At 42.5% G+C, this 18352-nt stretch overlaps 1 protein-coding gene across 1 annotated transcript in view; it reads left to right on the forward strand.

Moving 5' to 3' along the window:
* LOC147105243 (metabotropic glutamate receptor 4-like) overlaps positions 1 to 18352 on the forward strand; it is a 1649895-nt gene that overhangs the window by 626653 nt on the left and 1004890 nt on the right. Inside the window, exons 3-4 of the mRNA XM_086011400.1 lie at positions 4195 to 4330; positions 6072 to 6226. Of these exons, the coding sequence (XP_085867526.1) occupies positions 4195 to 4330; positions 6072 to 6226 (291 nt within the window). The remainder of the gene's footprint in view (positions 1 to 4194; positions 4331 to 6071; positions 6227 to 18352) is intronic.

Raw genomic sequence — 18352 nt, forward strand, 5'->3', positions numbered from 1 at the left:
CGTGCCACACAAGTGTCAGGTAATGGCCATCTCCAACAAGAGAGTGCCTAATAATCTCCCCTTGGCATTCAATGTCCCACCATCAACATCCTGAGGGTCACCATTGACCAGAAACTCAACTATAACGGCCAGCTCAATGCCGTGGCTACTAGAAAGGGGCAGAAGCTGGGTATTCTGTGGCGAATGGCTCACCACCTCTACTGTCAGGAGTGTGATGGAATACTCTCCACTTGCCTGGATGGGTGCAGCTTCAACAATAGTCAGAAAGCTCAACACTATCCAGCACAAAGCAGTCTACTTGATCAGCATCCCATCTGCTGGCTTAACCATGCACTCCCACCAACACTGGCACCCTGTGGCTACAGTGCGTACTATCCACAGGATGCACTGCAACAACTCGCCAAGATTTATTCGTCAGTAACCCCAAACCCGCGACCTCCCCATCTAGAAGGAACAAGGGCAGCAAGTGCATGGGAACACCATCGCCTCAAAGTCACTTACCATCCTGACTTGGACATGTATTGTCATTCCTTTATTTTCGCTGGGTCACAATCTATAAGAGTGGACAATAAATGACAGCCTAGCCACATCCCGAAGAAGGATTTAAAAAAAATTACCCCTTATATTTTTGCCACATTTAATTCCACGATCTCAGTTTTTTTTTCTCATTCTCCGAATGGCCTACTCCTGCTCCTATCTTCTATGTTTACCCTGGACTGTGTAGAATTCTTGTTTAGATTATTGAACTGAAAAAGAACAACATCATCTAGCAATGAACATGTTTTCTAAGTCGTCTTGATACTCTTGATCAGTCAGGTGTGCTGTTTGTTGTAGTCTCAATTCCTGTGACTGCTTGCCAAAAGCTGCTTGCACTTCAGTGTCAACAGTTGTACATTCTCCTACTTGTCAATCCACAGGTGCTGTCTCGATGGCCTCTGGTTCCAAATGCTTTGCACCCAGTTGAAAATATAAAGGCGGCTCGGTGACCACTACAATTTCTCACTTTAAAAAAAAATTGCTTAATATTCTCAAAAAGAAGAGAACTTAACATACAATATTAAAATTATAATAGATTAGATTACTCATGTATGCAAAGCATTGCAAAATCTACCCCCTCATTGCAAGTGTCAAATGTATCAGCAACGTTTAAAATAAAATACAAAATGTTAATGTGTTTATGTCAAAGTATAAGTCTCACCAAGTTGTTGTTCTGCAATGATTTTATAGCACTAGATCTGACAGCAACACATCCATTTCATAAATAATACTTACTGAAGAGAGATGTCACACCTTGTGCAGTATTTCCAAACACATACTTCTGTAGTTAGAACTTTGAGATAATGGGGCAGAAATTCCGATCCCTACGGGTGAGTACGCACTGTGTACCCACCTGTAGGGACATTGGAAATGCCGGTTTTAGGCATGCACTGCACATGCGCTGGAAACCGGCATTTCCAATCTGTCAAGAAAGCTCTTGACAGATCCTCCGGCTGCGCTGGAGCAGGGCCTCTGTGGGCGGGGAGTTCTGTTTTTTGGCGACCCTCCGCCCGCAGAAAACACTTACAATTCTTGCGCCCGGTAAAAGCAGGCGCAAGGCCTGCTTTTACCAGGATAAGAGTTGTAAAAAAGTAAAAAATAAAATTTCCACTAATTTATCATTTAAAAATACTTTAAAGAAAGGTAAGTTTATTTTTAGCCCCGTTAAAAACTTTAATTTGTTTTTTCAAAAATTTAAATTTTTGTTTAAAATAGTTAGTTTATGTAATTTCAAGTCATTTTAAAAATGTGATTTAAATTTTTTTTTTAAAGTTTTACTATAGGATGAATTTCTTCACCCAGAGAGTGGTGAACCTGTGGAACTCTCTACCACAGAAGGCGGTGGAGGCCAGTTCATTAAATATATCCAAGAAGGAGTTGGATATATTTCTTAAGGCTAAAGGGATCAAAGGGTATGGGGAGAAAGCAGGGACCGGGTACTGAATTTGGATGATCAGCCATGATCGCATTGAATGGTGGAGCAGGCTTGAGGGGCCGAATGGCCTACTCCTGCTCCTATCTTCTATGTTTCTATGTTTTGGGGGTGATCTCTATTCATATATTTGACAGGTCTTCCTGTCAAATGTATGAATGGAGATTCCCTTCTCTGATTGGCTCCCCATGGCCCACGTGATCCCAGGGACGCTGCGAACTACCTGTGCCTCTGGGATACGTGGGCCCTGCGCACCGGCAGATTGAAGAGGCCCAGGTAAGGAACTCTGCGCCTCCCGGGAGCCCTCCGGTCTAGGTGCAGATTTTTCCAAATCGCAGCCCTCTGCCCGCGGGAGGCCTGCGAAGGGAATTTCTGGGCCATTATAAAGAAAGACTTGCATTTATATAGCGCCTTCCACAACCACCGGATGTCTCAAAGCTCTTTACAGCCAATGAAGTACTTTTGAAGTGGAGTCACTGTTGTAATGTGGCAGCCAATTTGCACACAGCAAGGACCCACAAACAGCAACGTGAAAATGCCCAAATAATCTGTTTTTGTTATGTTGGTTGAGAGATAAATATTGGCCAGGACACCAGGGATAACTCCCCTGCTCTTCTTTGAAATAGTGCCATGGGATCTTTTACATCCACCTGAGAGAGCAGACGGGGCCTCGGTTTAATGTCTCATCCAAAAGACGGCACCTCCAACAGTGCAGCACTCGCTCAGCACTGCACTGAAGTGTCAGCCTAGCTTTGATGTGCTCAAGTCCCTCGAGTGGGACTTGAACCCACAACCTTCTGACTCAGAGGCAAGTGTGCTACCCACTGAGCCACAGCTGATACTACTTGGGAACATGCAGGACCAGAAAAAAAAACCATTTCAGTCCATCTGACGAGCCTGAGAGTTCAAAACTTTGTTAAATATAATAGATGGGCTGGAATTTCCTGGATCGTACATACTCAGAAATTACGTCAAAATTTACGATAGTTTTTGCGCTGATCTTGCCGACGGGAATGTTTGTTGAAATTTCCTGCAAAGTTCGTTTGCCTATGGCAGAATGTAAAACCCGGCATAAAACCAGCCTAAATGCAGCACTGCCAATAGGGAAAAAATATCGGCTGCTGGCTTCTGCCATGGCGCCTCATTCTCAGAACTTCTTGCTTCTGCTGCTTGTCTTCCTCTTCCATTATTATGTAAAACAGAGGTGTGCCCATTGAGAAGGCCATTCCAGTTGCTTAGTCCTTCCGAATACGCAAGTGGGGGGCCCGAAAAGTATCTAGTGCCCTGAGACTGACAGCACTTTGTTTAAATATAGCCCAGGTCTCAGTAAGAAAACTTAAGAAAAGAAATTGAGCAGAAAATTACTCTCAAACCCCGATATCTCAGTTATTCTGCGTATGAGGTGACTTTGGGGCATGCTGTGCCTAAATTTCTGGGTGTAAACCCAGTGCATTATTCGCATAAATCCAGGAAACTTGCATGAGCTGGTCTTTTGTAAGGGGGTGGAGCTATGTAAATGAGCGGCAGAGGGTTTCAGCAGACGTATCTCTGAAGCGGTGTAAAACAATCAAGGAAATTTGCAGGTAACGATGTTTTGCTGTAAAACCAGTGTAAATCAGTCACGGTGAATTTCCTAAAAATAAAAGCAGCGCAACTCCCGCTCTTACACCATCGTTACACCGAACCGTTCCAGGAAATTCCGGGCCAATGAACCAGTTTAGTGTACAAGCAAGAATGAAGAGTTTCTGTACAGGGATTAATTTTGATTGAGAGGCTCTGTAAGTACAATAGTGTTATGCTAGATAGTAAGAGAGTGTCAAATACTCTTTATCCATGTCACTGGATTTTCAAATGGTTAGTTTCTTTTATAAGTTTTTGATTTTTCTTTACTGGTACTACTGTGATCAATAGGAAAATTTCACACATTGAAACTGTCTTATTTTTTGATGAAGTGTTTAATTACTTTCCTTTATAACAAGCACAATCATTGGAGCTTCTGTTATTAGTATTCCCTGACACTATTAATTACTGAAGTAATTTTACATTTGCTGATTATTAATTGATGAATCAAGTGATCAATGCACAGTTAATCAGTAAATGTCCCACTTTTCAACTGGTTGGGTGTTAAGAGCTGTGATTGCTTATGAGACTATGGTGCAGGAGAATGCAATCAGTAACCCTCTCCATGTGGGAGCTAGCTCATCCTTTGTACTTTCTCACTGCAGGTGGAGTCTGTGTGGCCCAGTCATTGAAGATTCCACGAGACCCAAAGAAAGCAGAGTTTGACAAAATTATCAAGCGTCTACTGGAAACCCCCAATGCACGTGGAGTCATTATATTTGCAAATGAAGATGACATCAGGTGAGTCTTGATGCAGCAGCTGAAAGAAACCTCAAATTCATAAAACTCAGTGTTAAATGGTTAAATTTGTAGATAATAGCAAACTAGGAGAGGCAGCTGAAACAATGGAGGCAATCCAAGAACGATGAGTTAGATACAATAGCTCGTATTTTCCGATCGGAGGCTTCCTGCGTGCGGAGGCCTCCGATCTGGAAAAAATCTACGGACTTACCTGAGGGCTCCTGAGGTCTGGACACTTCCGATCCTGGGCCTCTCCAGCTCGAAATGCACAAGGCCCACTTATCCCAGAGGTGCATACGGTTCGCAAGCGTCCCTGGGATCACGTGGGCCATGGGGAGCCAATCAAAGAAGGGAATCTCCCTTCATACACTTGACAGATAGACCTGTCAAATATATGAATGGAGATCACCCCAAAAACACAGTAAAACATTAAATACTTTTTTTTAAATCACATTTTTAAAATGAGTTGAAATTGCAATAAGTTAAATATTTTAAACAAAAATTTAATTTTTTGAAAAAAATAATTTCAAGTTTTTTACGGGGCTAAAAATAAACTTACCTTTTTTTAAAGTATTTTTAAATGATAAATGAGTGAAATTTTAGTTTCAACTTTTGTTCAACTCTTATGCTGGTAAAAGCAGGTCTTACGCTTTTACCAGGCGTAAGATTTCTAAGGGTTTTCAGCGGGCGGAGGTTCTCCAGAAAGCGGAACTCTCCGCCCGCAGAGGCCCTTCTCCAGGGCAGGCGTCCGATCTGTCAAGAGCTTTCTTTACAGATTGGAAATGCCGGATTTCAGTGCATGCGCTGTACATGCCTGAAACCGGCATTTCCGACGTCCCTAAGGGTGTGTATCCAGCGCGTAGGGATCGGAATATACGGCCCAATATGTAAGTAAATGAAACCCTGGCAGAAGGCATTTATTACAGATAAAGGGAAAGTATTAGACATGAGAAGAAAAAAACAGATATCATACGTATTCCAGGAGTTGGGGTGATGCCGCAAAGGGTCAAGTTGAAAGTGGTCTAGGAGGTTTAATAAACTTCATGTTCAGCATGTCCAATCACTGCAGAGCAGCAATCAGCGAAGCACGTAGAATGCTGAACGATACAGCTAGAACAGTAGAGGTAGAGGAAGTCTTGCTAAACTGTACAGTATTCTAGTCTGACCACACCTTGAGTACTATGTCCGGGATTCTGATATAATGTCATGTGATATAAATTGAAAAGGAATAGACAAGCTGTATATTAAAAACAGCTTTCTATTTTTACATCAGCTAATCCATAAAGGAAAACTGTGCTCATTTAAAACAATTATTGTGAATCAACTGATCCACGAGACATGACGCATCTTCTCATACCTACAACACGTTACAAAATAAGCAACTAAAATCTAATCAATTAATCTAATAGCTTTCTACTTGGCAAGCTGCTCCTACAGGATGATATTGAGAAATAATAATCAATGCCATTTTATTCAGTTTTTAGGTTTCTAGGGAAAAAATACCGTAGAGGTAATAATAAGTCAAAAAGTTGAGAGTGCCAGTAGTGTTACTTTTTACCTACGGGATCACTCACAACTTACTTGTCAAATGATATATTGTGGTTCTATAATAGGTGCAGTGACCAAATTAGTTTTCAGAGTGCAGTAATCAATTTTGTGACATATCCCCAAGGCATAGCTTTTGCTTCCAGCAAATAAGTATCAAAGCAATTTCTTTCATGTTCTTTTTCTTTCTGTGTAGGCGGGTGCTGGAGGCGACAAAAAGGGCCAATCAGACTGGCCACTTCCTGTGGGTTGGATCCGACAGTTGGGGTTCCAAAGTGACACCAGTGCTACAGCAGGAGGAAGTAGCTACAGGAGCTGTCACTATCCTTCCCAAGAGGGTTTCAGTCCGAGGTGAGCGAATCTGGCCTTGTACCTCAGGCGTTCCATTTCTTTTTCTCCTGGTCTCATTAACGGAAATGACTGCAAATTAATAACAATTAATTGATCTTATCTTCTTTTAAATCTGCAGTTCCTTTATCACTAGTCTTCTGCAGGCTGCAATTGTAATTTTATAATATGTTCCTCGGTCGAAGTTCTGTGATCACAATCATTTTTCTTTCAGTAGTTATTTTAAATCTTCAAGGGTTGAGCAAAATAAAAAGAAAAGCTAAGCTTATTAAATAGCAGCTTGTAAATGCATGGCACATTTGTGCATTGATCTATCCAGACCAGGATTATTCCAGGTTTGATCCCTAGTTTACGATTAGTTAGCTGATTTAATTTGGTGTGGCATTAAGGCTTCCTCAGTTAACCTCAATATTCCGGGCCTTGGGAATGGAAAAAAAGCCATGGGCTGGATTTTGCCAATGGGGAGCTTTTGGAGGTGGGACTCACACTTGTCGGGTTTCAGTCCCGCCTCCATCAATTTCTGGCCAACCCGTGCTATTTTTCCCTGATTGACCGTGTTAAGCCCGCCCAGCGGGCTTAGCAGGCCAATTAAGGGAAAGCCGATTACAGAGAGAACTTCAACGTATGACGTTTCATCTGTCAAAAATTTTTGACAGATGAATTGTCATCATTTGACAGCTCTGTGAAGCTGTCGAACATGGACATTCTCTGTAGTTTGATGAGTTCTTGAATTCAAGACCTCATCAAACCTCTTTTGTGAGCAGAAATGAGATGGTTGTTGCATTGGAGAATGCAACGGCCATCTGTCATCTCTACCGTGGAGATGCGAGACTCTCCGCATACACACCGACTGAAGCCTGCAGGAAGAAACAAAGGTAAGTACACTTTTTCTAACACTTTCCACTTAGCTCAGATACTCACCTTTCCACACTTGCACCCATCACTCACCTCCACAGAACACATTTGGACCCCTCCGACCCCCGCAGACCCACTACTCGCCTGGGTGACCCTGGCGGGTTTCAGAGCCTTTGGGAAGCCCGCACTTGTGTGGGCAAAATGGGGATAATCCTCTTATCTGCCTGTTAACAGGCAGTTAGGTGGCTGTATCCCTTCCCACCTCCAAGGAGACGGGACGCGACACGGGACGGCTTCCCGCCTCCTGGCAAGATGGCACGGAGGCGGGTTGGGCACCCGCCTCCAAATTCTGCCATTTTCCTGGCAGTCCTGCCTCCAAACCTGCCTCCCGAGGGCTGGCAAAGCCCAGCCCTTTTTTTCCTGTTGTCCTGGTCATGCTCTAGAATTAATCCCTGCTGGAAATGCATGTATGTGGATGTCAGACAGGAATGGCATCAGGGTTGGTTGCAATGGCTCTATATTCTGTCAGCAGCAGTGAAACTACTCTCAGGAATGGAGGTTTAATGTAATCTGATGTTCTTCTTTATTCCTTTTAGAGAGCACAGAGCTTCAGCTGTGATATATATAGTGAGCTCTCACAGCTAAGGTTTCTAGTTATGTTCAGCCAGTGGAATGCCAAAAAAATCTTACAGCTAACTAACATTTTCAGTCACATAACTTATTAATGACCCAAATTGGATTTTTTTGCTCCAATAATTATTTGGCACCTTTTTATTTTTTGAAACATCATGCATTATCAATGAGTAAAAGCAACTGAGAGGAAATTGTCATGTTTCTACTAAAGAAGTCAGAGTAATCTGAAATCATTACAATAGAGAACTGGAATGATTAATTGTGATGAGGTGATGACAGCAGTCATGTTTTAGAAGTTAGACCCTGATTTATGAATGATTAGTTTTCAGATTGAAATTGATGCTTACTCTCCGGTACTAGGTGACATTAATAACTGCTCATGGGAATATGCCCTCAAACATTCTTTCAAGCACTGAGATGCTTGAAAGATTTCAGGGATAGAAACGGCTTTAATACATCATAGCTATGGTGCATGTGCAAATCCCTTTTAAGTAAAGCATACCTTGGGAGGGAAACTCACGCTCCACTTTTGACTCCAATGTTCAAATTCAGAGCAAACTTTAATTCCAGAGATTTTTTTTCTTTAACAGTTCCACATGGATATTCACCAAATGAATATTTGTAGAATTAACCTAGTTCCTGATTGACTTCACAGAACAAATATTCCAGCTCGGGCTAGGCTTCACTGAATGTTTCCTTTTGAAATAACAAATTAATGAGCTAAAACCTCTAGTTCGGACAGTTGGAGGGGATTCCTAGTTAAACCCACTGCAGTGAGACTTCTCTTTAGCTTTCCCACTTCATTGGGAAAGTGTAATATTTCAGTGCCTAACTTCTCTATCTGCTACAGTCAATCAGAAATCGGTTGTGGTTGCACACCTGCATTTCTGATACAGGTATATGCTTCTGGTGGGTGAGGTTCCCTGTTGGAAACGTAAATTAGGAAAATGACCTTAATGTGTAACAAAATCACAAACCTGTTCTCTTTAAATGGGTTTATCATTCCATTATACATTGTAAACCCTTTTTCAATATGATAATCAAATGACTAATGCCTGGCATACTCACTAATGGTCTATTTTGAACACACCAATCTGTGATGGGATTGGGAGAATTGAATCTCTCTGGAAAAGTTAACAAGTGCCTTCACTTTCACTGAGACCACTCTAACTGAATAGTGAAATCAGATGTGGTTAAAGAACTCGCACCATAAAATGACCATTAGCGCTGCAAATTGGATGTGGTCAATTAAACTTTGGTTCACAACATTCTGATTGGCATGCTCCATTGGCAGAATGGGGTCATTAGCACAGTTGGGGCATGCTGCCAGCACCTGAAAGGTGGCACCTGCCCTGATCTGTCCTTTTAAGGCACAGCAGCCCACAGCTGCTCCACCAGAGATTGTGAGGCCCATCCTGAGCAAAAAAGTCTTTGGCTTCAAAGGAGCCCTTTTCTGGGACAACAAAGATTACTTTTCTCTGTAGTGCTTCTGGAGCCTCTCAGGAGGCCTGAAGAGGTTCAGACCAGCTCTCAGCTGATGAGAATTCCACTGAGGCTTTTTAAGGACGTAAAAAAGTGATCATTATGGAGTAATCTGGGAATTTCCCAAGGCGCACTCTTTGATCTAATGGGTGTCCCATTACCGGGAAATGGCTGCAGCTAACAAATAGGAAGGAATCCTGACAGGATTAGGTTCTGCCCCATTTTCCGCGACCTGATCCGGAGAATTGACAGGATGCTGCCTGGGCTCCAATCAGAATTTTAGTACCTTGGAGTATTTCAAAGTGGGAAACCATTTCCCCTCAGATTATAGTCCTCAGCCATCTATCAGACTAGTAATTACAATTATCTTGGTGCCTTTTAGAGGTGTCGGAGTTAAAATGTATTTCTATATTTTGGAGCTGGGGTTGTATCCCTGGATAAATCTTGAATAGAGAGAAGTGAGAGAATGCTTTTTGAACTACTCCTAAGGGTTGGAAAACTACATCTGGATGTCATTTGCAATTGTCTAGCTGCAGCTGTCCCACTTGATTGTCTAGATTTCCACTTTCTGGAGAAATTGGCATTTTTTTAGTTTGTTCTTCAAACCTGTTCAGATGATGATTTTTCTTATTGACTGAGGCAAGTGGTGTGCAATAAACTAGGAACCAGCAGTTTGAAATACAATCTGCCCAGTTCTCACAGGCCTCTTACATTGATTTGTGACCTGAATGGTATCTTTGGCCATTTTATCAACAATTGCTGCCCCCGATCTATAATAGAGATTGAAGCCTAGCTTGTGTCCATTTGAAAATGTCATTTTGAATAATCTTTTCTCCATATCCTACAGGAACTTGTTGCAATAACCTGCTGTGTTGTTCAGTATAGATTTACAGAGATTTTTTATTCTCCTGCCGTGAGTTTGTAAATGTTTGCAGGAGTGGGTCTAGCTGAAGCACTTTTGGTGCTAAATGTGGCTTCTTCACAGCTAGATTTAGGTGATTCAGGTGGATTGGCCAACAGCTAAAGCTAGACCAAGTTTTCAGACTTCTGACCCCCAAATACAATAGTTCTTGCTCTCCCCAATAAAATATGCGGATAATTGGACGATCAGTTATGTTTCTCTCCATTGCTAACTGCTGTTGCAATATGGCTATAGTATAACTTCCATTCTCTGCTCCTTTCCCATATTCCCAGCTGCAATGCCTATGCTGCTTGAAGACAATTGTTCATTTCTCTTGAAGCCTATCATGCTGTTCGTGGAGATAGACGACCAGCAGCCTACTGCTGCCACCAACTCTGTAGCATGCCTGGAGTCATATAGCTCTCGAATTCCAATTTAAAGTTCAAAGTGACTTTTATCCTTCAACGAAATTGAACTGTTAACAATGCCAGGTTAATGCGTGATAAAATCGATTCGTTTTCCATTTCTTTCCCAGAATGTCTGTTGTAGTCTGGGCTGAGCTGGACTAAAATCTTTTTTTCCCCCCCTGTTGTAGCAGATCAATGAACTAAACACCTAAGGATAATACAGAACTAACAGTTGTGCAAAATTTTTGTTGAATTAATTGTAGTGAGGTTTTTCTTCCCTCCAGCCATTTTGTTTTATTTTCTAACTGGACTGCAGCACAAAGCTTACTCAGAGAGATTCTCAGTCGCAAATAAAGCCATGTGTTTGATCTACAAGGGAGGGCAAATGGAAGTGGATGGAAAATCACAATGAACATAGAATCCAACTTTTACCAAATTAATTAGCTGGGTTTAATTTAGCAAATTCACTTGTTTAAGTTTAAATTGTACATTTGTACCAGGGTGACTGAGGGCTCTGGTCCCCAATTAAAGGGATGGCGCCTTTAAGAACCTCCCCTTTAAAGTCCTGGAGGGGAAGGAGACTTTTCCCAACCGGGGGTGAGCATAAAAGGCGGGGGGTGGGGCGGGTGGAGGGAGAGAGGGAGAGAATTATACTAGGAAAAAAAGGGTGGTCAGGAGAAATGTTAGCCTCTTAAAAACTGAAAGCGGTGATATTGTCAATGATAATAAGGAAATGGTGGACATGTTGAATAATTACTTTGCGTCAGGATTTACAGTAGAGGAAGAGGATAGCATGCCGGAAATCACAAGGAAACTAATATTGAATCATGGACAGGGACTCAATAAAATGAACGTAAATAAAATAACAGTAATGAAGAAAATAATGGCACTAAAGAGTGACAAATCCCCAAGACCAGAAGGTTTCCATCCCAGAGTTTTAAAGGAAGTAGGTGAGCACATTGCAGATGTCCTAACTATAATCTTCCAAAGTTTGCTATATTCAGGAACCATTCCTTTAGAATTTAAAATTACATATGTCACTCCACTATTTAAGAATGGCGTGAGAAGGAAACCAAGGAATTATAGACCAGTTAGCCTAACATCTGTTGTTGGGAAATTACTAGAGTCTATAATTAAGGATAGGGTGATTGAACACCTTGAAAATTTTCAGCTGATCAGAGAAAGCCAGCATGGATTTGTAAAGGGTAGGTCATGCCTGACAAACCTGATTGAATGTTTTGAGGAGATGACTAAAGTAGTGGACAGGGGAAATGTCTACGGGTGTTACTTATATGGACTTCCAGAAGGCATTTGATAAAGTCCCTCATAAGAGACTGCTAACTAAGGGTGTAAAGATAAACCAAGCAACTATAGGCCTGTCAGTTTGACCTCGGTAGTGGGGAAGTTTTTAGAAACAGTAATCAGGGACAAAATTAACAGTCACTTGGATAAGTGTGGATTAATTAAGGAAAGCCAGCACGGATTTGTTAAAGGCAAATCGTGTTTAACTAACTTGATTGAGTTTTTTGATGAGGTAACAGAGAGGGTTGATGAGGGTAATGCAGTTGACGTAGTGTACATGGACTTCCAAAAGGTGTTTGACAAAGTGCCACATAATAGGCTTGCCAGCAAAGTTGAAGCCCATGGAATAAAAGGGACAGTGGCAGCAGGAAAAGGAATTGGCTAAGTGACAGGAAACTGAGAATAGTGGTGAACGGTTGTTTTTCGGACTGGAGGAAGGTATACAGTGGTGTTCCCCAGGGGTTGGTTCTAGGATCACTGCTTTTCTTGATATATATTAATGACTTGGACTTGGGAGTACAGGGCACAATTTCAAAATTTGCAGATGACACAAAACGTGGAAGTATAGTGAACAGTGAGGAGGAAAGTGATAGACTTCAGGAAGACATAGACAGGTTGGTGAAATGGGCAGACACGTGGCAGATGAAATTTAACACAGAAAAGTGTGAAGGGATACATTTTGGTAGAAAGAATGAGGAGAGGACATATAAATTAAATGGTACAATCCTGAAAGGGGTGCACAAACAGAGAGACCTGGGGGTATGGGTGCACAAATCGTTGAAGGTGGCAGGGCAGGTTGAGAAAGCAGTTAAAAGGGTTTATGGGAACCTCGGCTTCATAAATAGAGGTACAGAGTACAAAAGTATGGAAATTATGATGAACCTGTGTAAAACACAGGTTCGACCCCAACTGGAGCACTGGGTCCAATTCTGGGCATCACACTTTACGAAGGATTTGAAGGCCTTAGGGAGGGTGTGGAAAAGATTTACAAGAGAGATTCCATGAATGAGGGACTTCAGTTATGTTGATAGACTGGAGAAGCTGGGGTTGTTCTCCTTGGAGCAGAGAAGATTGAAAGGAGATTTGATAGAGGTGTTCAAAATCATGAGGGGTCTGGACAGAGTAGATAGAGGGAAACTGTTCCCATTGGCAGAAGGGTCGAGAACCAGAGGACACAGATTTAAGGTGATTGGCAAAAGAAGCAACAGCGACGTAAGAAAAAACGTTTTAACGCAATGAGTGGTTAAGATCTGGAATGAGCTGCCTGAAAGGGTGGTGGAGGCAAACTCAATCGTGGCTTTCAAAAGGGAGTTGGATAAGTACCTGAAGGAAAGAAATTTGCAGGGCTACAGGGAAAGGGCAGGGGAGTGGGACTAGCTGAAGTGCTCTTGCAGCGAGCCGGCATGGGCTCGACAGGCCAAATGGCCTTCTTCCATGCTGTAACTATTCTATGATTCTAAGGTTGAAACCCATGAAATTGAAGGCAAATTATTGACCTGGTTAGGAAATTGGCTGAACAGCAGGAGACAGAGAGTAGGGATAATGGGCAGGTCATCTAATGGGCAGATGTGGCGAGTGGTGTTCCACAGGGATCTGTGTTGGGGCCTCAAATATTCACTGTATTTATTAACGACCAAGATGATGGCATAGAAAGCTACATATCCAAATTCGCCGATGACACAAAGATAGCTGGCATTGTAGGCAGTGTAGATGAAAGCATAACCTTACAAAGGGATATTGATAGATTAAGTGAATGGGTAAAACTGTGGCAAATGGATTTAAATGTAGGCAAATGTGAGGTCATCCACTTTGGACCTAAAAAGGTTAGAACAGGGTACTTTCTAAATGGTAAAAAGCTAAAATCAGTGGAGGTCCAAAGAGACTTGGGGTTCCAGGTACATAGATCATTAAAATGTCATGAACAGGTACAGAAAATAATCAAAAAGGCTAATGGAATGCTGGCCTTTATATTCAATTCAATTCTATTTTATTTGCCATATGTAACTAGTACTAGTACAAGTACAATGGAATGCTTACTCCCCGTAGGGACACGTCAGCTATTCTTACAGCGCTGTGTTCAGAAAGGACTAGAATACAAGGGGGTAGAAGTTATGCTGCAGCTATACAAAACCCTGGTTAGACCACACCTGAAGTACTGTGAGCAGTTCTGGGCACCACACCTTAGGAAGGATATATTGGCCTTGGAGGGAGTGCAGTGTAGGTTTACCAGAATGATACCCGGACTCCAAGGGTCAAATTACGAGGCGAGATTACACAAATTAGGGTTGTATTCCCTAGAATTGAGAAAGTTAAGGAGTGTTTTGATCGAAATTTTCAAGATATTAAAGGGAACAGATAGGGTAGATAGAGAGAAAATATTTCCGCTGGTTGGGGATTCTAGGACTAGGGGGCATAGTCTAAAAATTAGAGCCAGAGCTTTCAGGAGTGAAATTAGGAAACATTTCTACACACACACAGAGTGGTAGACGTTTGGAACTCTCTTCCACAAATGGCAATTGATGCTGGATCAATTGCTAATTTTAAATCTGAGATTGATAGCTTTTTGTTAACCAAAGGTATTAAGGGATATGGGCCAAAGGCGGATATGTGGAGATAGATTGCAGATCAGCCGTGATCTCATTGAATATCGGAACAGGCTCTTGGGGCTAAATGGCCTACTCATGTTCCTATGTCCTATGTTCCTGTGAAAGTGTGAGTAATAGAGAGAAAGAGTGAGTGAATGAGAGAGAGAGCGCTGAGTGAGGCTGGGCGATGAAGATGTATTATCTGATCTTGCATTGTGTAATGTGCATTAAAAGGTGTATGGAAATTCGATTGATCAGAGACTACTGTTTGTAAGGAAAGATGGAAGGACCATGTTACAACATGCTATAATTGTTGTCCCAAAATGTTTCATACTAGACAGAGAAGGAAAGCAACATTTCAAAAGTAACATTCATTTATTAATACTTAGTATTATTTCAACAGTACCTTAAATATTTTTAAGTGGGAGGGAGGCCTGGTGATATAGAAACATAGAAGATAGGAGCAGGAGTAGGCCATTCGGCCCCTCGAGCCTGCTCTGCCATTTAATGAGATCATGGCTGATCATCCAAATTCAGTACCCTGTCCCTGCTTTCTCCCCATATCCCTTGATCCCTTTAGCCTTAAGAAATATATCTAACTCCTTCTTGAATATATTTAATGAATTGGCCTCAACTGCCTTCTGTGGCAGAGAATTCCACAGGTTCACCACTCTCTGGGTGAAGAAATTCCTCCTCATCTCTGTTCTAAATGGCTTACCCCTTATCTTTAGACTGTGACCCCTGGTTCTGGACTCTCCCACCATTGGGAACATCCTTCCTGCATCTAGTCTGTCTAGTCCTGTTAGAATTTTCTAAGTTTCAATGAGATCCCCTCTCATTCTTCTAAACTCCAGCGATTATAAGCCCAATCGACCCAATCTCTCCTCATACGTCATTCCTGCCATCCCAGGTATCAGTCTGGTGAATCTTCGCTGCACTCCCTCCATGACAAGAACATCCTTCCTCAGATAAGGCGACCAAAACTGCACACAATACTCAAGGTGTGGTCTCACCAAGACCCTGTACAACTGCAGCAAGACATCCTTACTCCTGTACTCGAATCCTCTCGCTATGAAGGCCAACATACCATTTGCCTTCTTAACTGCCTGCTGCACCTGCATATAATTGATCAGAATGCTTTAACATCTGGCCCCTAATTCCGAATCCTGCCAAACCTATGAGTTGGCAGTCTTCTCTCTTGCCCAATGCAAGGCTCCTGAATAAAATGAATTTGGGAAATTTCAGCTTAACTTGGGGCCAGTAGGTATTGGCCAACAGCACAAATCTGTTCATAACTTTAATAAACTTGCAGAATGGGTGTGTAATTGACAAATGAATTTCAATATAGATAAGTGTGAAGTGTTACATTTTGGTAGGGAGATTAAGGAGGCTTCCTACTGCTTGGAAAATATTGGGGCGATTTTCAATGGCTCCTTCAGGCGCTAAAGAGCCTCCGAGGTGGCCAAGGTGGTGTCTTGAGCTGAAACGACGATTTAGCCCACCTTCAAAGGTGTTGAAGCTTGCACTAGGACTTGCCGCCTGGAGGTTAGTTAAGGAGCTGATTGCCACTTAAGTTGCCTGCTAGCACTCTAATGAGGCTGCACGACAGTTTATATAGGGTATACAGCACAGAAACAGGCCATTCGGCCCAACCAATCCATGCTGGCGTTTATGCTCCACTCGAGCCTCCTCCTGTCTTTCCTCATCTAAATCTATCAGCATAACCCTCTATTCCCTTCTCCCTCATATGCTTATCTAACCGCCCCTTAAATGCATCTATACTATTTGCTTCAGCCATTCCCTGTGGTAGTGAGTTCCACATTCTCACCACTCTCTGGGTAAAGAAGTTTCTTCTGAATTCCCTATTTGATTTCTTGGTGACTATCTTATATTGATGGCCTCTAGTTATGCTTTTCCCCACAAGTGGAAACAGTCTCTCTGTATCCATTCTATTAAAACCTTTCATGATTTTAAAGACCTCTATTAGGTCACCCCTCAGCTTTCTCTTTTCAAGAGAAAAGAGACCCAGCCTGTTCATCCTTTCCTCATAGGTGTACCCTCGCATTTCTGGTATCATCCTTGTAAATCTTCTCTGCATCCTCTCCAATGCCTCTATCATTTTTATAATATGGCAACCAGAATTGTATGCAGTACTCCAAGTGTGGTCTAACCAAGGTTCGATACAAGTTTAGCATAACTTCACTACTTTTCAATTCTATCCCTCTGGAAATAAACGCTAGTGCTTGGTTTGCTTTTTTTATGGCATTGTTAATCTGTGTCAATACTTTTAGTGATTTGTGTATTTGTACTCTGAGATCCCTTTGCTCCTCTAACCCATTTAGACTCTTAGGGGGAAAAATTGGGTATCGCCCATTTTGGGGCGCTAATATCGGCTGGGAGCAAAGTTTAGCGCCCGGCGCTAATTATCGCCTCTGACTGCAAAATTTGCCTCTATCACCCCTGGAGGTGATTTGAGCGCTAAATCAAGCACTACACACCTCTCTTAAGGCACTAACGTCGGGGAGCGAGGTGCTACCTCAGAACGCTACTGAAGCTCAGGCGATGCCAATTACCATGGAAGACAGACAGACTGGCGCTGTCCAGTTCTTAAAGGGGAGGGGCCATCTTGCTGGCCAGCCACACCCTGCTCATTGCAGCCTTGAATCTTGGCCTGGAGAGACCTCTAAAGCAATTGTGTTGGAACCACTAATGGATAGGCCCTGGGAAAGAGCTCGACGATTAGCAACCTGAAAAGTGGTCCTTAGGACAGTGTTAAATCTCTCCAGACATCTCTCTCCCTCTCAAACTCCGTGTACCAAAAATTTTGCTGATAAGAAAAAGCAGGACGCGCACGCCTTTAAATAGCGCTCCCCCAGCCCCTTCCCGACTTGAAAACGGTCCCCTCTATCTGTCGTTCCTAGTGGCTAAGGCAGGGTACACAACTCAATATCCGGTCTGGGGCATGGCACGCTCGACTGATGTCATGATCTGTGGGCGCAGGAGATCGTGGCGGTTGTGTTTAGCACTGCCACAAAACAACTGGGCAATTTTGCGAGCAGCGCTAAAATCGCCGTGCTCGGGCACTAAGTTCCTAGTGCCCCCCAGAGGTGCTAACGGGAGGCGCTAACTGTAGTGTCCGCGTATCAATAACACACGGACTGCTGGAGAACGGTAATAACAGGTGTTTACTGAACAGAGGGTATGCTGGAACTAACTGTACAAATTACTACACGGTGTTATATACAGGTGTGGTCACTACTGGTACTGCAGTATACAGGGGCTGTAAAAGATAGTTCCTCTCTTAAAGGTACATATATTACAATTCCTCCCCTTTTAGATAAACAGTACATAACATTGATTTAACAATTACGGTCACGGTCGATCATCAAAGACCCGACCCACCCCAGCCACAGTCTGTTCGCCCTCCTGCCATCTGGGAGATGCTACAGATGCATTCGCACCCGTACGACCAAATTTAGGAACAGCTTCTTTCCCAGGGCTGTCATCCTACTGAACTCCACAAATAAACTCTAAAGCCTGCACATCTGCCAATGCACTTTATTATGGTTATGTTTATGTTAATGTATTACAAGCCAAATGTATGTTGAATGTTTAAATGTCTTAATCTAAATGTACACTCTCGGGAGCCGCAAGCCTACATTTCGTTGTACTGCACTTGTGCACTAACAATGACAAAGTTGATTATGATTATGATTATGATTAAATAATATCTAATTACAATTACAATTTTCTTTGTACTATATACATCAGCTGAAAGTAATCATTTATAAATTCAGTCTTTGAGGAGGCTTCCTGATCCTGTCTGGATAGCGCCTTTCTCGAGTATCCTGTTCTTGCGGCGGAGTCGATTCTGGCTCATTGTCATTGGTTGGTTCGTCAGCTTCCCATACCACTGATTCTGAGGTAGACGCAATCTGTACTTCGGGTTCATCACCAGGTGCGT

The sequence above is a fragment of the Somniosus microcephalus genome, chromosome 18 (genome assembly GCF_052327205.1).
Source record: "Somniosus microcephalus isolate GS21.2 chromosome 18, FLI_Smic_1.0, whole genome shotgun sequence".
Taxonomy (NCBI): domain Eukaryota; kingdom Metazoa; phylum Chordata; class Chondrichthyes; order Squaliformes; family Somniosidae; genus Somniosus; species Somniosus microcephalus.